At 39.0% G+C, this 22,318-nt stretch overlaps 1 protein-coding gene across 1 annotated transcript in view; it reads right to left on the minus strand.

The window, feature by feature from the left end:
• The window catches only part of JMY (junction mediating and regulatory protein, p53 cofactor), a 146,002-nt gene that overhangs the window by 16,629 nt on the left and 107,055 nt on the right, over positions 1 to 22,318 (minus strand). Inside the window, exons 7-9 of the mRNA XM_032778561.2 lie at positions 15,270 to 15,356; positions 5,714 to 5,809; positions 3,163 to 3,712 (exon numbers count right to left, since the gene is read on the minus strand). Of these exons, the coding sequence (XP_032634452.1) occupies positions 3,163 to 3,712; positions 5,714 to 5,809; positions 15,270 to 15,356 (733 nt within the window). The remainder of the gene's footprint in view (positions 1 to 3,162; positions 3,713 to 5,713; positions 5,810 to 15,269; positions 15,357 to 22,318) is intronic.

Raw genomic sequence — 22,318 nt, forward strand, 5'->3', positions numbered from 1 at the left:
ATTTGATAGCTACTTTCAACTACCTGAAAGGGGGTTCCAAAGAGGATGGATCTAGACTGTTCTCAGTGGCACCTGATGACAGAACAAGGAGTAATGGTCTCAAGTTGCAGTGGGCGAGGTTTAGGTTGAATATTAGGAAAAACTTTTTCACTAGGAAGGTGGTGAAGCACTGGAATGGATTGCCTAGGGAGGTGGTAGAATCTCCTTCCTTAGGGGTTTTTAAGGTTCAGGCTTGACAAAGCCCTGTCTGGGATGATTTAGTTGGGAATTGGTCCTGCTTTTAGCAGGGGGTTGGACCAGATGACCTCATGAGGTCCCTTCCAACCCTGATATTATATGATTCTATGATAGCTGCACGTTTAATGATTGTTCAGCTGCAGTTCAGTGTGGTCTAAAGTCTGTGTTGATGGTTGAAATGGGAGGGCGGCTTGTTGAGTCAGTAATAATGTACTTGTTTGGAATGGTAAATGAGGTCCAGTCACTTTGCCATTCCCTGGCCGGAGACATGAGATGTGATCCATAGTGATTTTTGCGATTTCAGGTGTTGTTGGGGTATGTTATCCATAACCTGGCTGGATGGGAAGTTCTGGGTTGCCTTTAGCACAATTAAGTTCTTGTGCTGCAGCTCTATCTCAGTGGTTGAAGGTTTGATGTTTGCTAATAATGAAAGCTACAGGAGAGGTGCTGATTTTTAAGTTCCCACGATGATTTGCATGGTCTGATTCAGCTGCCTATCCACAAATGGAGTATGGTAGCTTCTTGTCCACACTTGTGCACAGTACTCAGCAACTGAGTTCACCAAGAGAGGGCTAGAAGCAGAATTCATAACTAATAAGTCCCATGGTGCATATATTGTAACTGCTGCACTTCTCTTAGTGAAGAACTGACAGTGGTTACAAGCTCTATCAACTCTCATATTTTTCACCGGGTGACACCTGTAAGTGTTTTCAGGGTCAGCCTAGATCGAATGGCACCCCCAGGTGAGGAGTATCTTCAGCATCTTCCCCTCCACTTATTTACCCACAAGGGCACAACTGACAACATTCTAGGCAGTTCAAGGAAAATGTCATTCTCAGGAAGTCTGCAAGGTTCCACAAGATTCTAAAAAGGTCCAGAACATTCTAGGAGGTTAGTGAAAAACAAATCCACATACGGAATACCTGAAACATTTTACATTCTATTTTTCCTTTTATCACTAACAACAAAAACAGCACCCTGAGCCTGGCACCCCAGGCGATCACTTGCCCCTAAATCTGGCCATGAGTGTCTTACAAGATCTAATAATGTTCCCGGAGTTTGACCAAAAGTAGCTGAAATATATTTAAACCTAACTTAAGAGAACTGATCCTATATATACACACACATTTGTTGTACCTTTGTGTGCCAAGCAGTTTAAATGCATCAAAATGTTGAGGACATTTTCCAAACATTGAAAAAACTGCTTTAAGCTTGACTGATATACTTCAATTGTCCCAAAAGTTTCCTTTCAGACCGACCACTAGGAATTTCAGGCCAAAAGAAGTTTTTGGAAAAATCCAAAAGGAAGTTAAAAACAGACAAAGTTACAGAAACTCACAGAATTAACTGCTGAGGCATTAGTGTAATCCCGTATTAATACTAAACGTAATTATACTCTTCATTTCACACAGATTTTGCAATCCCTAAAATCAATGTAAAACAGAATTCTAGAAAGTAAGGATCATCCCACCTAGAAACACATGGGTATATTAGACCCCAATCATGCATGGAGTTTCATGTAGGCAGAGCTCTGGGGCACAGCTGACTTCAACAGAAAGCTGCCCAGCTGCATGGGTCTCCACACACAGACATCCTTGCAGGATCAGAGCCTTTGTGTGCTTACAATAGTAGAGAATTATTTTGTGGATGGTAGAAGAAATTAAAAGCATCAATATAACAGTAACATTCACCTTTGCCACACACCGATCAACCTCAAGAAGAGTCTGTGCTGACATGCCCGTGACGTCAGACACCTGACAACACCTTTGTGTCTAGGGAGATTTAGAAGTTCTTGCAACACTACGGAATTTTGACAATGAAGATAATTACAGATTTGTACTCAAAATCTATAAATTGGTCAAATGCATAAGTTTCATTCAGACTTAATTTACAATCTTGTTTGAACTTTACAGATTTGGGTCATGGACAAATCTGGACAACACTTTTTGAAAACAAAAATGTTTGTTGTGATTCAAAAAAAAATAGACTGAATCTACTTCAGACTCAAAATATCCTGTGGTCTCATTCACCACAAGAAATTTCAAAAGAAAAAAAAAAATTTTTTTTTGAAGGAGTTAGGTGATTAATATAATAAGTATTGCAAATAAAGGCTCCATGGAGTCACTACCATAGCTCTGTGCATGAGGCACAAAAGGAGCTTCACTTATGTCCGACTACTACTCAGCACACTTTTAGTTAAGGTTAATAAAATCACAGTACTGGCACAGAGCCAAATGGGTAGGTACTTTAGAAAACAAACTTTGCTAAATGAAAAGTACAAAGTGTGAAATCCTGGCTCTATTTAAGTCAATGGGAAGATTCCTACTGACTTCTTGGAGCAAGGATTCCATCCCAAGTTGGTATGGAAAGACTATTTTCCCATGCTTCCCAGAGGAAACAATGAAAATTAAGTACTAAAATTTTAAAATTGATCACCTATGTCTCAGTGTTAATTTAATTTCTAACTAGCAATTTGTGGTGGTTTATTCAAAGTTGCCAACACCAACTGGGTTAGTGGAAAGAAAAAGGATACACAGAGGTGGCAGGGTGAGACAGATAAGGCAAATACTGCAATTCATTTCATTTTTGTATACAGCATAAGTTTTTGCACCCATATTTGATCTAAAGACGTCTGTTATGTAATGTCTGTCAACTGGAAAACTGACTGCACCCTGAAGTGCAATTTGTAGTTTATGTGGAGTTATATATAACTGAATCAACAGCATATACTGCAGTACAAATTCCCACCACATGAGTTCACCAAACTTTTCAGTTGAGGGCATTAGAACAAGTGTTGCATTGCTAATTATATATAAAATCCAATATACCCTTTTCTACACAGCAATCAAAAAAGGGGGAAACAAAATGACAAGTACATTCTTTAGCAGTTAATTATGTTTAAATAAATATAAACAAAAATATTACCTCTCCTCCTTTGTAAACCCTCTAGATCTGTCTTCTTAAGTTTCTTCTTGGCACTGACTAACTGACTGCTATCAAAAAGATGTGCTGATGGGACAGTGGTAGACTGTGGGACTCCTGTATCCTCACTCTCCTGTTTAACAGGGCTGTCACTTTTCTCTAAAGATTCAGTAGAATCTTCCTTGATAGGCAGAGGTGGCAGCGGCGGTGGCGGCGGCGGCAAAGGAGGCGGAAGTGGAACTACAGTAACAGTATCTGGTTGAAGCTCATTACTGGGAAAAAGAGGAGGAGTTGTATGATGAGACAGTTCAGAGGTAATGCCACTGGGAGGTAATGAACTATCTTCAAGTTGTTCTAAGCTTCTGAGCTCCTGGGTTTGGAAAGGCTGGATTACTTTTCCTGATTCCACCTCCTCAGTTTTCTTCTGGATCTGCGTGGTTACTGGTAGAGATTGAGGTTGATCTATACAGGGCACTGAGCTGGGTGTACTACTACTTCTTGCATGAGCCAGTCGCAGTCTGGTTGATTTAAGTATTACTTGCCCAGGGTACCGCTAAAAGGAAACAGTTATTTAAAATTAGATAAGTGTATGCAATATACTATATTAGCAACTAAAGAACATGTGATCAGATGATTTCGACTTTGTGACAAGGAAACTCACTTTAATATTTTTGTTCTTTACTTTGCTGTTGTACTGCACTGGAATTACAGAGGAGGCCTCTTGCGCCGCAGTACATTTTCAAAAACACATTTCAATAAAATGTGCCAGCATATGGCAGCACAGTGGTGTACCGTGTGTGTATATATATACACACACACACACACACACACACACACACGTCATAGTTTAAAGTTTTGCAAACATGTAAATCCATCATTCCCAGATTATGACTTCCACATATTGCAAGCCTCCACCTTCTCCTCCCCTAATTCATACCAGGTGGTGATAGACAAGCACATTCCTCAAAATGTTATAAATGCTGCACCACTGGGATTATCCCAGTCATCTTCTCTCCTCTTTATGTAACTACTGGTTACAGCAAAGACCGGAATGGCAGAAAGATCCTACGTTCTAAATCAAGGGTGATCTATTGTCTCACTGTGAGGTCTTGGTCAACTCAATCTTTGTGCTTAAGTCAACTCAGGGATGCAAATGGACAGACATCATACTTCTCCAAGAACCAAGCTCTTATCTAAATTAATGGTTCCTGGATAATAAAAAATATATAATCTTCCTTCTCCCCCCATAAAATAGGCCAATGAGTTGCACTGGAGCATGTTCAGGCCATCAGGTCCGATGAACTGGTCTCAAATGCAGCATTGTACTACTTACTCAGACAACAAGAAAACCTTCAACACTTTTCAGTAGTTCTCTTCTACTGGTACTCCAAATACTAGAATTTTTTGTCAAAGATGAGCTTTCAAAGTGGTCTTAATCTGGTTTCTTACATTTGCCCCCCCAGTTTGTGTCCTTGCAAATTGCAACTGTTCATACAAACTGCTGAAGGTGCAAACTGCAAAAGGCTGCTTTTGAAAACGGGGCCCAATGTGTATTTTTTTTAAAAATTACCACAGATGACTTAAAACATAAAAATTTTACAAAGCTACAAAGATCCTATCCATATGGATATACTATACATAATGTAGCCATTAATGACTTGATTAATATCCTATTGCTTCAATGTGTGAATTTACTAGTATATAGAAGCTGTAAATTTCTAGCAGCCTTGCAAGCAATTCAGGTGGAAAGACTCAGTTTTATATCACTACTAAACAAGATTTCTCGCTAATAATAATATCAGAGGGGTAGCCGTGTTAGTCTGGATCTGTAAAAGCAGCAAAGAGTCCTGTGGCACCTTATAGACTAACAGACGTATTGGAGCATGAGCTTTCGTGGGTGAAAGCTCATGCTCCAATGACGAAGTGAGCTTTCGTGGGTGAAAGCTCATGCTCCAATACGTCTGTTAGTCTATAAGGTGCCACAGGACTCTCTGCTGTTCTTGCTAATAATAGAAATTCTCCAATTTTATTACTTGTTCAGACTTAGATGCATAGGCCAGGAACCATTAAAAGGAGTAAACACTGTGTCATTTCCTTGTATTCTCGTCAGCATCCATCTGTTGTCTCTTGTCTGGTATTAGGCTGTAAACTCTTTGAGACAGGGACTTTTAGGAACTATGGTAATGCAAGTAACAGGTCACATGATCCAATACATGTGTAAAACAGCACCTGGATTATATCTATAAGGAAAGACCTAGCTTCAGTTCCTGATTATTTTCCTGTAAATATTAAATAACTAAGAAGAAAAACTGCGAAGATGGAGGTTAAGCACAGAACTATGCTGCAATACATCCAAAGAACTTTATCTAATGCTGTACCTTATTTCCTCTTAAGTCTTAGAGTATGGGAATTTTAAACACTTATTCCCAAAATGAATCCTTTAAGTATTTAAAGAAGAACAGATCTCTCTCAGGATATTACCAGACTATAACTGAAGCGTATTTTTAAGAATAAATGCCACACAATAGTGAAAAGTGGTCATTACTTCTGTTACCTGTTTAAACGTACGAAGTCTGTCCAGTGTTTTCTGTCGCTCCTGACTAACCCAGGAGCTCTTTCTTTCCTCTTCATCTTGCAGCTGATCTTGCTTCTAAGAAAGGACATCAAAAACACATCAGTTACTATGTACAGAACAATATTCATCATAAGAATTCCAATTCAAGGTATTGTTGAGGTCAAGAGTTTATCAGGATTCTACTCTTATCAAGATTAGATATGTATATGAATAACAAGAATATCCTGAGTTATAAAGGTAAACTAAACAAGAATTTTGAAAGGTGTATAAACTCTCAAACTTCAGGGCATAAACCAACCTTTAACTTTTGGGAGCTAGAAGCATACTCCCCTGGGGACTAGTTACCTCATAACTGCTTACTGCAGATTTTCTCTCTCTGAAGCAGCCAATATTAGTCACTGTTGGAGATAACATATAGGACTCAATGGGCCACTGTTCGATCCAGTTTGGAAGATCCTATGTTATTAAGTAATTAAACTTAACTAAAAAAGGAATTGCTTAAAAAAATCAAGTGTGCTCTGGCATTCATGTTTCGACTATAAAACAGGTTCCCTGTAAGGAATTAGTGCAGTTGGAAGATTAAATGGATTTAAAGGCTCCCTAATGAGACCTCAGGTTTCAAATTTATTCTCAATTTATGCTGATACAAAAATGATCTAAAAATAAATATTCTTAATTTGCCAACAAAATTCAGCAAAACACATTCTTTGGCTCTAGATGTCCACTACTAGAAAACAAGGAGTGCAAATGCTGGCTGAAATACATTAACAGAAGTGTGGGAAAGACTGCACAGCATTGCCAACGTCATCCTTAGCTCAGACTGGTACTATTGGTCCCCTGCTTTCATATGTTTAGAACTGAATTTAGGAGGTTAAGAAAAATGATGAGCAAACAGAAAACTATTAGTTACATTGATACATGCCCCGTCTACACATTAAAATGCCAGTCTATACAATTGTGAAAAGTGAATCAATTTAATGGTTCACTTTTTCTGGTGTAAAAGAATTCTTTTAAAACCCATTTGCAGTCAAATTAGAGATAAAGTAGGTTTGATCCCATTCTCCTCTCCCCTCCCTGATAAAAGTATTTGCATTGGCAAATGTGAAGATACATATTACAAAATTTTGTATGAGAGGAAGCAGTTTAACTCCCTCATCTCAACCCCAATATGCTATCCCTCAATATGTGACTGCCAAAAGTCAATGTAAGCACAAACAGAAATACCAATTAATTCATACAAATATTACAAGTGGAACTGGTGGCACCGCCTGTTTGAAGGTTGGCCAATACTTCCCATTATAAGACCTTGTTTTCAGATATTTATAAAAAACTTTGCCAAACTTTTATCATTTGTGCTGAAGTTTTCCATATTAAGTATCTACCTCATGCTGATTTTTTTTGGTGTTTTAGTCAGAATGGTTTAGTCACTTCTGAGAACTAGACAAGGGCAAAATAATATTAATGTTAAAAGATTCTGACAACTTTGTCTATGAAAAGTGGTAGTGCCAGGCTTTGGAGCGGGTACCTGAAATTTGGCAGGGATTGTGAGAGAGAGATGCCTTTTGCCCTCCTGGAGAAAATCCATCCAAATTTGGCCAAGTTGTAAGTCTATGAAAATAAACTGCACAAATTCTAGAGATTTAGATTTTAGTAGCTAAACTCCCTGAATTCCATCCTCACCAAGCATGCTTGAGCCTCTCAGTTCTTAGTACTGACCAGACTGTGCATACACCATCTGCACAGAGCATACTCCACCAGAATTACAGGGGCAGAGCTGGACCTTCCTTGCAACTGCTGTTGTTCTCAGCTGAAGGGGGGCTGGGCAGCAAAAATGACAACAGGAGGACTTCTCTCAACTGTACTCTCCATGCTGTGTGGGTACCAATCTGTGGCCCTTGTCTGGTACCCACACAGCATGGAGGAGGAAGCCACCTGACTTAAATTCACAGGAGACAAGAGCCTGACTGGAGGTGGGGGAGAGGAAGAAATACAAAGGATCAATCTGGAATGGAGAAGAGAGGGAGGAAGTGAGAGGAACAGAAACTGTCACTGGGATTTGGTGGGACGAAGGAGTCTGGGAGCCAGTGGCGGAAATGAGGATGAGGGGTGGGGTGCCAGTTGTCCAAGGATGGAGAGGACACTGAGATCAGCCAACGAGCTAGGGGGCAGAGGAGAACTGGGATTGGCTGGGCAGGGAGATTGAGAATGGAAACCCGTGAGAAGTGGAGACAGACAGGGACAGCAAGGTCTAGGGGACTAGGATAAGGAGCCCCATGCAGGAAAGAGACAGGACTGGGCAGGTTGGAGGGACCAGGACTGAAGGCATCAAGTTTGGGGTGGGATGAGGTGAGAGAGAGAAAGAAAGGTGTCTGTGCCCACAAGAAAATACTCATTCCAAAGCCTGGAACAGAACTCAAGATCCCTGAGCTTCACCATTCCTCTGCTGTCAGCAATGTCTGGGAAAACCTCTGGCAAAGTGTCTCTCATCCCTCTCCAGTGTGTCCACATAGAGGATGACAACCTATTACTGTTCTCAGTTATTCCAGAAGCTCAAATGGCAGAGATCTGCGTGATGGATCTAGAAGTTCCAACTCTGATGACCCATGTGGACATCAATATGAGCCACATAATGGCATTTGATTTTTTCTGGTTTGCTTTTTTAAACACAGAGGAAATTACATACAAAAATTACATTAACAGAGCATTAAAGCTGAAAAGTCAAACAGTCAAAAGTTAAGATATGCCAGAATTAAGATTCAGCCCCCTTTTACTTATGCATGATGATACAGTCTTTAATTACAGGATCACATACTGTTTTTTCCACAGGCCCTTGCCTTGTTCATTGCACAGGATAGACATGTTCTGGGAATGACTCAGGGTTATAGAGTGAGGAAGACTATTGATAGGACCCCCTGCCTCACTTGTAGAGGAAGAGGGAAGCTGAGGCAGGGGACTGCAGGAAGAGAAAGAACAGTCTCATGGTTAAGGCAGCTGAATGCTGACTTGGATTCTATCCCTGCCTCGGTTACGAAGTTCCTGGGTGATGCTAGACAAGTCACATAAACCACATTTTTCACAGGTAGTCACTAAGATATGTCTACACTGTGAAGAAAAACCCATGGCTGGCCTGTGCCAGCTCACTTGGGCTGCCAGTGCTGTTTCATTGCAGTGCAGATTTCCAGGCTCAGGCTGCAGCCCAAGCTCTGGGACCATTCCACCTCACAGGGTCTTACAGTTTGGGCTGCAGCCTGAGCCTGGAAGTCTGCACTGCAATGAAACAGCCCCGTAGTCCGAGCCCTGTGAACCTGAGTCAGCTGGCACCGGCCAGCCATGGATGTCTAATTGCTGTGTAGACATATCCAGATTGTCTGTTCCTTATTTTATGGGTATCAAACTTGATATGCTGAGGTGTGATCTGCAGAAGTGCTAAGCACTCATAATTGCAACTGAAGTCACTAGGAGCTGTGCCTGAAGTGCTATATAATGCTAAGAACACTGAAGAATCAGGCGCTAAGCACCTCAAATTGGGCACCTAAACTCAGAGAATACTTTTCATTTTAATCCCTCTGTGCCTCCATTTCCCCATCAGAAAATGAGGATAAATATCATTCCCTGATCTCACAGGGGTTTGTGAAGATAAATTCATCAATGTTCATGAAGCATTCATACTACAGTCATGAGCATCACAGAAAAGCCGAGGAGGAAAAAACAGATACTTACCTGCACAGAAACTGTGGTTCTTCAAGACGTATTGTTCATATATACATATGTAGTCCACTGCTGATGGGTGCAAACCCAATGCGCTTGAGCCGGAGACTAGGGTGGTGCATGCGCCCTGCATGTCATTGTGCTTCCAAACCAAGGGCATAAGGGATGGGATCATCCCAACCACTCTCAATTCTCTCATCACCAGCAGAATCAATGATGAAAGACTCTACAGTAGTGGGAATGGAGGGCTGGTTATGAAATATATGTATGGACTATATATCTCAAAAGTAACCACAGTTACGATACATGTAACAGGTTCTTCGAGTGATTGTCTGATATATTGTATGTATGTTTGTATGTTCAACTGTTGGTGACTCCCAAGCAGTGACCTGTTAAACAGAAAATGAAGCACAGTTCTACCAAAGACGGCATCATCTCCGCAAGCCTGTGAAATGGCATAGTGCTGAGTGAATGTGTGGACAGAAGGTCACATTGTTACTTCTCAAGTGCCTCAAAACAGTAGGTTCCTGAGAGAGACCACTGGAGTGAATTGAGCTCTTATTGAATGAGAAATTATTTTATCAGGTGGGGTTTTACCAACCAGCTGATAAAGTCTCATGGGGAGAACTGGAGATTCTTTGTGCAGAGATAGCGTCACCCTTGACTTTCTCGATAAGCTACAACCAATATAGGAGACTTTCTGAAGTCTTTAGTTCTGTCAAAATAGATGTGCATAGAGTACTTTCTAATTAATGTAACCTCTGTTATCCTTTATCAGAATGTGGCTTTTGAAAAAAGTCAATGATCTGGTTTAAATAAAACTCTGAAGCCACTTTAGATAGAAACTTGGGGCATGATTTTATGGAAACCTTGTTCTTGTGGGAAATTGTGTATGGCAGACCTGCCATCAGTGCAACTCCCCTATCCAAAGTTCTTGTCACCAGGAAAGTTGCCTAAATGCAAGATGGAAAAGAGCATGTGACCCAGGGTTTGAAACGTGAGCACACAAGCCCTAACAGAACTAGATTTAAATCCCAAACTGTAACAGGGACTTTTACTGGAGGAAAGCTTTTGTTAAACCTTTCATAAATCTCTTTACCACTGAGTGAGAAAACACTGAGGATCCAAGCACAGGGGGATGAGATGGCTGCTAAGGGTATTTGCAGAGAGCTTAATCAAAGCCCTAATTTGTTAAGGTGTAATAAGTAGTCATGAATAGTAAGAATCTGAGATTTTGATGGTGACAGATGTTGTAGCGCCGATTTGGAAAATCTCTTCGATTTTACTCGGTATGTAGACCTGGTAGAATACTTTCTTTATGGTATTGTAAATTAACATTACAGCATAAGTTTCATCCTGAAACTGACTGGCAGCCAACTCATATCATAAAGCATAAAACTCCACCTAGTAAGTGTGTAGCCACATTTTGCACTAGCTTCAGCTTCCAAGTGGTATCAGTGTAAACAGCCCATGCTCCTTGTTTATATTTATAAAACATAGTGGTTGTGTTGTCCATTGTTACTTGATTAGTAAGGCCTTTTATTTCTTGAAGAAAAACCTCAGAGGTTTGTAGATGGCCATTAACTCCTGTATGTTTATGTGGAGGGACTCGTCCCAAGCAGACCAAACTCACTCAACTGTTCATCTGCCAGTGTGGGCTCCCCAGTCCAAAGCAGAACTGGAGGACCTTGGTTGGGATGTATACTAACACATGCAGGTGATGTTTGCTTGGTCAGTATACTGATCCCAATCAGCTCTGCACATTTCTCAGATGGGAGACAAAGATGCATGATGCCATGAGGCCTAGTCACCTGAAGCACATTCTGACAGAAGTCAGTTGGTAGGCTTGGGAAGCAGGGCGGGAGAGATTATATAACTGGACCATTGATTAGAACGTTTCTGGAGCTAACTATGGTGGAGGCTAATACAATTCCGGTGAATTCTATTTTCTGAGAGAAGATCAATACAGACTTTTTTTTTTATTAATAGGTCCAGATGACAGAATAATTGAAGGATATGTTGACCGTTTTCCTCCACTTTTTGTGATGTCTCCCAAGTTTACCCAGTGATCCAAGTACGGGAATACCTGAGTACCCATTTTTCTGAGGTAGGCTGCTATGACAGTTAGGCACTTTGTGAATACCCTGGGAGCTGCTGACAGTCCAAATGGTAGAACCCTGTATTGTCATAATGGTTTCCTACCATCAGCCTCAGAAACTGTTTGTGGACCAGATGGATTGTGATGTGAATGCAGAAATTCTCGCATAATCACTGACTCTAGTAGCTAAGGATTTATGGAAAAGAATAGCAAGTAGTGAGAAACTTGTGATAAAATGACGTGAGATGGCAACACGGTTAAGCTCTTTAAAGCTTACTGTAGTTTTCAAGAGAGACAAGGAAAACTGATTTCAGTATGTCAGGATATGATGAATAAAACAGTAAATTAATTTACTTGACATACCAGAATCCTTTTCTTTATAGAAAAAGCTGAACTAAACTATCAGTTTTCACGGTCAGAGTGAAATTTAATATTTTTGCAATTTCTTGAAAGGTTATATAAATTCATATGTGATATTTCACATGCAGGCCTTTCATGATGCTAATTATGAAACATGATCTCAGGACAAGTTTATCATACATGTACGATACAAAATGTGTCCACTTTTACCACTTTAATCAAAATTTGACAGTGAAGAGACTATTTGGATTGTGGTGCATTTCTGTCCCAAGTATTGTTACTAAATATAAATATTTAAATATAAACAAGTGTCCAAGACCCACAAGGAATTCTGAAAAATTACCCCATCTAACAGGAACAGTGTGAGAAATATGGCAATTTAAACAGCTAATACGGCCTCGTGTGACCGGGGGGGGGGGGGGGTTGGGGGAGGGGAACAATGACCATGAAGTATACAGCTGAGAGATTCTGGGACTACATATTGCTTTATTTAATACTAGGTAAAAAGTGACTTTTTGGAAAGTCTCTATAATTTCATCCCTAATATCTGTTGCTGAGACAGTATGAGATAGTTACCCAGGATTCTCAATGTCCAGTTACACATTGCTATGGAGGATGGTAACTGTGAACATGCCAATGCGACTGAAATATAATTTTGACAAAGTCTGTAAGCAAGTGGATTCACCTACCCACATTAGGTTCAGTTGTGTGGCATGGCTGTAATTAACCTGGTGGAAAGCTATTGTTCAGATAGCACCACTCCCTGCCAACTCTAGATGGGTTTCTGAATGACAAGTATCAGGGATGGATACGGTATTATAAACAGCCTTTGACTAACTGCATTTGGTGCCCAACTGAAATACAGCCACAAATCCTAATGTAGCTACATAGTACAAGACATGCTTCACTGGTAGTTTAAATATGAAAGAAATCTTTCCTATGCTTTTTCAAGTTATATTATTTCACTGCTTTTTGCAAAACAACCTTTCAGCTGTTAATGGCACTGATACTATTTCATATTCATAGACCACCACAATTTGCCAGTCTTGCCTAACTGGAAGAAAAATACCTGTTTCTTTGCAATTGTTTCTTGCAATTTACTTAAGATACTATACCAGAGAGACCTCAATATTGATGGAAAATGATATTAAATTATACATTTTTAGTTGATAGGTCATTACAAACTTGTCTTCATCTTCACTGAACAATAAGACATAGCTACAAGTAGGTTATAGCCACAATACGTGAAAATAACAATACACGACTAGCTAAACTTAGTATGTCACAAAATGTTCAGTCTAATCAAAGAAATTCCATGACGTTTCTGTTTGACTCCCAACGACAAGCAAATGCCAGGAAGATAACTCCTTAACCATAACCCATGTTTATTACCCCTAAGAGTTTATACTATGAAAAACCCCTGCTACTCTTTAAAACGCCAGGACAAACATTTGTAGTTGGAAATATTTTAAACCTTTTTTTATTTCTTAAATGTTTGTGAGATGCATACTTGCAATACGTTAATCAAATGCTAAGCTCCTAATATCATTCCTACATAAATGGTAAAATATTTTATGTACCAAGATGGACTTTGCTAACTAATTACTAATGTAAGAAGCTATTAAAGTATAGGCTATTTATATTCATGGGGGATTAATTAATTAATGGCAGTACTCAAGGAATTCTCACACCCAACTCAGGAAGACAAGGATCATCATCTTTCTAAGAACTGTCACATAGAATCAACAACTTCTTTAATAACTGTTTAAGCCAAAGACTTTGCTTTGAGAACAACAAAAAAACAACAAAAAACTTTTCTATAAAAACAGGAAGAGTTTCTGGAAACAATTTCATTTCCTGCTGAACTCCAATACCTTTATACATTAACAAACTACATATTCATAAGATGAAGAGGCCTCTAAGAACAACCCATGGAAGTAATCAAACAGTGAAGGGGTGACAGCAACCAACTTTGAATCTAAATAAATCTGAAAGAGGTTTGTTTTCCTATAATTTTATGAAAATAGGAAGAAGGGTATAAAACACACCCTCTGCTAGCCTGTTCAAACACAGTACTCAATATAGTTCATCCTGTCCATCTCTACAAGTAAGCTACCATGAACAGCTACGAAAGAGAAGACTCAAAAAGAAACAACCCCATGAAAACCTCACCAAGATTTCAGCATGGTTTGGTGAGAGAACATTAACTAAAACATTAAAACTCTTTTAATGATTTTATTGGGATGTAAAAATGCTGCTGTACCTTAAAATATTAACAGTTTTTCCTGTTAATTACAAGATGGTTAAACTATGTATTCTCAGAGATGATACAGAAGCTAAACAGAAGAATAGTGGGGATTTAAGATTGTTGATATTTGTAACTGGTCTGTTTCAAGACAGCTCCTTACAGGACTTCTTCTAAATAGCTAATTTACTTATTTTTATTGATTTCTTAGGATTTAACTAAGATTGTTTACTATGGCCATCTATAAAACTGACTTTTTTATTAATAACTGGACGAGTCCCACCTGCCCTTAAACAAATTGTTTTGCTCATACATAAACAGTTTAAGTATCTAATAAGATACTAAGAGTGAACTTACTGTAATTTGGGGAAACAATATAATTTTGTCTTAATTTAAGAGAAAAATACTTCCCAGAGGCGGTTTACTCTCAAGGGTGTAATTTCTTTTAAAAACTCTCCACACAGACACATACAGAAGAGATCTTAACAGAAGTAACCAGTTTATCATTTATGTTCTGTCATGTGTGTTGTTTTGTTTAATGTTTTCTTTTCCTTTCTTTATAACCATGGTTAATAATTATGATTATTTTGGTTGGACACAATCGTGGTATCCCCTAAGATATGTAAAAGAACCCCTCTGACTAAAATAATGGCGTCACACCCCAGAATTGGCAATAAGAAAAAAAAATTAAGAGCTGACTTACCATTTCTTATTTCTCTAAACTAAATATTTTTATAATTTTTAAAATAAACTTACTTGACATCCAAAAATTTAGATGAACCCTCTTTTTACCACACAACACATTTCAGGGTTCTAACTATATAGCAAAATATTTCTTTAAAGATATCACTATAAAAAACAAGTCCAAAGATCTATAGTAAAAGAGAATAAATAACCCCCAATACTGTATGGGAGTCATTAGTTTAACATCAGTTTTACTTTCAAAAATACGATAAGATATCTTATCATGAACTTCTACTTACTCATCTTTATCCCAAGTTTCCAGGTTATATGCCAACTGTTCAAAATAGTAATCCATCTGAAAACACTACTCTAATTAATGCATGGCGAGGGATATAAAAAATGAATCAAAGGCTAATTTCAATAACCGAGCACAAACTCACTAGCTGCACAGTATGATGTATTCTGTATTTCTCTTCACTCTGATGGCGCTGCTGGAACTTTTCTTTATGCTTTGTGATACAGATCTCCTGTAGAGACAAAATATTACCTATAAAGTATACATTCCAAATATCAATTTATAAAGACATACTGTAATATTTTACAAACAGCACTAAGCATTAAAAAGTAAAATTGTTTAAGCAGTCATCAAATAGTAATCTAATTTAACTTTTGAATAAAGACAAAAAACCTAAACAACTGTGTTAACACTGTTCTTGACTACCACCAGAGCATATATAGGTAGCAGCTACTAGCCAAGTCTAACACCATTACAGATGTAGCACAACTCACTGATTTTTCAAAAAGTTGAGAGTGCACAGCTACTCGTGCAACTCCATTTTAACTGACGTGAACAATGACTGCTAACATTCAAGCAAAATTAGATAATTATGTATTCAGCTAGACAACTGGCAACTCACAAGTGCAAATTTCTAATTTCCATGTGCAATTGGTGACTGCATACACAAAGATGGATGCTATTGTATCTACATTTCTGCACCTGCACCTTATTTTCCAAGTTGTTTCTGACATGTCTAATTTAAAGAACTGATGAAAAAATGGCTCTTTAGCTATTACACTTACTGTGTTACATTACACACACACAGTTACCTCACATTAATTACAGGAAGTTCTCACAATATTGTATACTTGACCAAACTTCAGTTGGATTATGCTCCACATGTAGAACTGGTTGCAAGCATGCCCCTCCATAAGGGGGAAGAGGCACTGAGTATGCTCATCCATCACAGACAAGGCACCATCACAGGCATCATCAAAGATAGCTGATTTGACCTCAGCCATCAATCAACAGACACCTACAGTGGTGTTAGGAAGGCTCAATTAAGTCAAGGAAACAAAGAAATCAAAATGTCTAATGGAGACCAAAAATATGGCAGAAGCCTAACACCAACTCTCAAACTTTAAGAAAGGAAATCGTTTACAACAGAAATAAAAAAGGCAAAATGCTACATTCTCCTCAAAGAGGACCAGTGAGGATAGTGATGGGCAAAGAGGTAGGCAGAGTTTGTGTCCAGCCTCAACCGGCAATGTTATCTGAAAAATTTCAAAGAGCAGACACCTACATGGAAATGCATGCAGGCAATACTCAAAGAAGAATGTAGGTTTATAATGGAATACCCTTCTCAACTATTGGTAAATACTAACACTTTAAATTTTTAATCATTTTATTTGTCACAAAATGCCTGATTAATAGGACTGGAAACTTGAATCCTCTATTTATCCATAAAATAAAGGCACTAGGCAGCAAACGTTTCCTATAAACTAAACTTTGGAAACTACAACAATAAATTTAGAATGTGATAAATGACTTTCAGAAGCTGAAACTTTAACCTTAGATCTCTGTTTTGTTGTGTCTCAAACCTATTAGCTTGGTTAAAAGATTATTGTAAATTTTTGGGCAAGGTACTGCATTTCTAAGCTAAAATATTTTAAGTAGTGACTAGTACGGTGAGGAGAAAAGAGAAATCAGAGAAAGAAAATGACAAAGGTTATTATACTTACAGATAATTCCTCAGACAAATGTACAAAAACGCCGTTTCACTTAAGAGTTGATAATCAAAACAATTTGAAACAACAAAAATGAAAGATGTTTCTAATGAGTCAGGCAAGTAAACAATTAGCACAAAACCTACAGTGAGCTCATCATCTAGTGATCAAGAAATGACCCATTCTAATATTTTAGGTCTCTATTTCTTTTATATCTAAATAAAAACTCTGATTTGGAACTATTAAATAAGACCTTTTAAATTTGAGATGCTCATTAGAATGTTGCTCTAAAGTTACCTGAGCAGGACTGAATTTACAAATTATACACTTCCATTTACCCCAATTTTAAAAGTTATTCAACTTAAATAAAGCCCTGGAGAGAGAGAGAGAGAGAGAGAGTGTAATTCAAGGTCTTAGATAAAAGACACAAACATGAAAAGATGACTAAATGTTCAACTTTTATTTTTAGTACAGTTGCCCTTTCTTTAGTTGTAAGAAATGCTGATTATATGCTAATTAAAACAGGAATGCTTAAAGTTAAGATGAAAAAATAAAGGATAGTATCAATGTAAGAAATCAAAGTCTTTGTTCTGATGCTCTTTAATTTAGAAATTAGATATTCAGAAGATCATGCAGACTTAGCTAAAGATGCATGCTATTTGCATTTTACGGCTTTGTTTCAGAAAGCATATGGGAATAGCTCCAAAGAGCAGGCTTTTTTTATGGATTCTATAGTAACAGGTTCTCTCTCTTTAAATCACTGGGCTAATTTCTACAGTGATATCAACTTGTGCTTCTATTTCTTAAGAAAAAACAAAAAAACAAACAGAAAAAACCAGAAAACCCTCAAGTTTACAAGATATTTTCACTTTTTCTAAAAAAAATCTGGTCAACCCTTTCAGCCTTTGTCACTTAATAAAACTACTTGATTATTACTAGCAAAAATGAACACGTGTTGATTTCCTAAACTTCCATTGTACTTTGCATTCATATTTAAATGCAATGCATTAAAAAAATTGTCTTGCATGGGTTTGTACTCCATAGCACCGTTGTTATAGGCAGCGACGGCCACACTACCTATAGTTATGTTTTCCTAACACTTTCCATTAAAAGATCCAGTTTTCAGTTGCTTGTAACTCTGCCAAATTTTAACAGTGAGTGTAATTAACCAATTTACCAAGAGTTGTGGTAAATTCCACATCACTGGAAATTTTAAAATCAAGATTGGATTTTTTTAAAGACATGCTCTAGCTCAAAATAAATTATTCTGCCGAAGTTTTATTGCCTGTGTTATACAGGAGGTCACAGTAGATGATCACAATGGTCCCTTCTGTCTTTGGAATCTATGAATTTAACCATTGAGGTTGAAATTTTCAATGCCAGGTGTCTGTCTAAAGTTCTGGGAAAATGTAAGCAAAAATAGTTCAGACATCATCAAGAATGAGGTTAGGGAAAAGCATTGTCACTGGCAAAACTATGACTCTTACCACTGTTTAATTTAAAACATCTAGAGCAGCATTTCTCAAATGCAGCCAACCATGGCTTTTTGTGCGGTCACAGCCTCTTGGGCGGTGATTGCGGGGACAAACCAGTGTAAACAAACATATAAATATCACTTTTCACAGAAACAGACTTACTAGCTAGCAAGTCTTAATAAAAAGCAACCAAAAAAGCAAAAGAAACAACAAAAACAAAAAACACAAGAACATGCAAAGTACGTTATTTTTTTCTATTCTGTTTAGGTCCAGTAAAGAAGAGAGACAACTGAACATTATTTTTATTATTTATTATTTTTATTATTGAGCCTACAGAAGCCTACAGAATGTTTTGGAGCATGAGCTTTCGTGGGTGAATACCCACTTCGTCAGATGCATGTCTATAAGGTGCCACAGGATTCTTTATGGCTTTTACAGATCCAGACTAACACGGCTACCCTTCTGATACTACAGAAATAAATTACAATTTGGACATGTATGTGTGCATATTTATTTTTCTTAAAATTAATTATTTTAGGAAAAATTGTCAGAGTGGCCTCCAGCAAGAATTGATGGCCGCACTCCAAGACCACCAAAAAATTTCTTGAGAGCACCACACATTGGAGCTGGGACTTCATATTTGATGGAGGGTGGGTGGGTGGGTGGGAGGGAAGGATCGCCCTGGGAACGCAGATCTTTGCCTGTTGTCATGAAAATCCACCCAAAATTCGGCCAAGTTATACGCCTCTAAACATCACGTTTTGTAGGTGCTCAGTAGAGGTTAAGGGGCATTCACAAAACTTTTTAAATATTTCACCTCCACTAAGCATGCTCCCCCCTCCCATAGAGCTCTGTGTCAGCCATACTGAGCAAGGCCTTTCCTGTAACTGTTCTTCCCAACTGCCAGGGTCCCCTGGACACTAGAACAGAGTATGGCGGCCGTGTCTTCTTTGATCTCAAACATTCTGCTTGCTGGAATCCAGGCAGTATGGAGGAGAAGGAAACATCCTGAGGAAGAAGAGGGAAAGAGGTTGGGAAAGAGGGGAGAACCCCTGGGGCTTGATTTGCAGAAGCATTAAGCACTGACCTGCAATTGAGGTCAATGTGCTCAGTGCTTCAAGCACATAAAATGCTATCTGATGACAAATACTCTGAAAAAGTCAAGTCCTAGAGTCTCAAACTGAGCACTCAAAATTAGTGGACAACAGTCAATTTTGTCCTTATTCTCTGTGCCTCAATTCCCCAGCTTTAAAATCACAAGACCTCACAGATGTGTGAAGAAAAAATGACCAATGTTCATGAAGCACTCCAAATACTAAAGTGATGAGTGCGATGAGAAAAAAGTCCACGAGAAATTAAAAATTTGGCATTCGATGCAAGGTTTGAATAGTGTGCAGTAAATAATGCATGAAGCCATAATAAAGATAAAAAGTAATATTGAATAACTATCATTCAGTGAGAACTGTCCATCCCATGTACTGAATTAAGCATCCTTAATTCTGGCATTTCCAAACTGAGTTCTTGACTTTGCAATTTTAATGTTCTTTTAAACAATTTAAAAAAAAATACATATATAATCTAATCTATCAGGATTGAGGGCCATTTGTTAAGATATTATTACGTCCCAGGAGAGTTTGCAATCTTTGATCCAGCTTGTGATATTCTTACGGAATAGCACCTTACTCCACAAAATCTCACATACTTCATCAGGACTCATTGGGGAGGTGAGGCACTACCTTAGTGGAAATGTATGATTTCCTCTTGCACTACTGGCTTTTCATTGATTGTGTGGAAATCCAAGCAGGCCCATGACGGGGGATAGGAAATCCTTACTCATGGTGCCTAAAACAGCTTCATTGGCCAACTGTTCTCCCTGCCTGCCTATGATAAGGAATAAGTTCCCAGAGCAAGGAATATTTCAGGATCTTTACAGCTGTTCACTTGTTCCAGGATGTGCTCGCAGCAGGGTTGGCTCTAGGCACCAGCTCAGCAAGCAGGTGCTTGGAGCAGCCAAGGGGAAGGGGTGGCAAGTCGGGCTCTTCGGCGGTAATTCGGCGGCGGGTCCCTCGGTCCCTCTCGGAGGGAAGGGCCTGCCGGCAAATTGATGCCAAAGAAGAAAGCAGCATGGTGGAGCTGCCACCCATCACAATTGCGGCTTTTTTTTTTAATTTTGCTTTTTTTCCCCACTACTTGGGGCGGCAAAAACCCTGGAGCCAGCCCTGGCTCCCAGAAGGTCTTTTTCACACTTTCAACCTCTCCCTTCCTAATGGCCTCCCCTCTTGATTTTTCTCTTACAAATCCAACTCCCTAATACAATGGCTGTTTGTTTCAGACAATAAAAAAGAGGTTACTCTTTGCAGTAACTGCAGTTCTTCAAGAGATTGTATCCCTATGGGTGTGCCACTTCAGGTGCTCAAGTGCCTCTTGAGCCTTTGATTGGAGATTTTCACTTAGTGTCCTACTCCGCCCGCAAAAGCACATAATACCACCTCGTGCCAGATACAAAGACTATATATGGGCATGCAGGCAAAGCACCCTCAGTTCCATTCCCACCCAAACATTCCCTAAGGAATAATCCAAAGCAGAGGGCAAGGAGGCTGGGTAGTGGAGCACCTATAGTGAAACATCTCAAAAAACTATGGTTATTGCACAAAGTGAGTAACCTCTTTTTCTTGTCTGAGTAGCATCCTTATGGGTGCTCAACTTCAGGTGATTTCTGAGCAGTATCACCAGATGGAGGAGGGGGCTTCAGAATAGAGTCCAGAACTGAAGAGAGTACTGCAGAACCAAGTGCCACAGCAGATCTGACAACATGAATCAAGGCACAATGTTTAAAAAACATATGTATTGAAGCCCACGTAGAAGCCCTACATATTTTAGATACTGGTACATTCTCAGTAATGCCACATACGTTGCCTGTGATCTAGCTGAACATGTTTTCACACACACAACCTTTTTGGGGGAAGAGAACACCCACAGCATCATAACAAGTGATAATACATCCAGGTATCCGTCTTGATAATATGAGCAGAGATCGAGAACCCTGTGAATCTATCCGCAAAGGAAATGAAGAGCCTACATGACTTCCTAAATTACTTGGTCCTATCTAAATAGAAGGATAATACCCTGCTAACACCCAGGACATGTAAATAAGATTCCTGTCATGAACTATGTGGCTTCAGGAAAAATACTTGTATATGAATGGGTTGATTACGATGGAACTTCAAAAGAATCTTAGGTAAGAATTTAGGGTGTGGCTGTAAGGAGAATGTGCCCTTAAAGAACACCATAAAAAGAGGGGTTGGGAGAAATCTGCCATCACGGCTCCAATCTCTCTGACCTTATGGGCCGATGTCATAGCTGCTAAGAAGGCCATCTTCACAGATAAATGCAACAGAGAACAGGTTACTAGTGTTCGAATGAAGGTCTCATAAGGTAACTGAGTACCAGGTTGAAGTCCCAGGTCAGGGTAGGTGCCTAATCTGTGGACATTTCTAATCTGTCTCCAAACCCTTAGTAAACCTAGACTATTCTGGGTGAACAAATATGGAGAATCCTTCTACCAGAGAATGAAAGGCTGATATTACAGCCAAATAGACCTTAACTGAACATATAACCCTGATTTCTTTAGATCCAATAGATCATCTAAGATGACAAAGTGACACTGATGCAGGCAGGAGGCTGCAATGACACCATCAGTGGAAGAATCTCTTCCATTTCTGCAGGTAAGTAATGCAGGTTGATCTCCTCCTGGAAGTACAAGAGGTGTTACTGAGTAGTAGAGAGCAGGAGGATTCTAGGTCCGTGAACCATCGAGGAGTCATGCTTTGAGGTGGAGAACCACTAGGCTGGATGAAGCACAACCCACAACCTGTAACAGGAGATGAGGAAAAGTTGGGAGCTTGACTGATGGTTGGACATCTAGGTGAAGCAGGTAAGCATACCAAGCTTGTTTCGGTATTGTCAGCACTATAAGGATAACTCTCTCTGTCCCTGTTCGTCATCCTTAG

This window comes from Chelonoidis abingdonii, chromosome 6 (genome assembly GCF_003597395.2).
Source record: "Chelonoidis abingdonii isolate Lonesome George chromosome 6, CheloAbing_2.0, whole genome shotgun sequence".
Taxonomy (NCBI): Eukaryota; Metazoa; Chordata; order Testudines; family Testudinidae; genus Chelonoidis; species Chelonoidis abingdonii.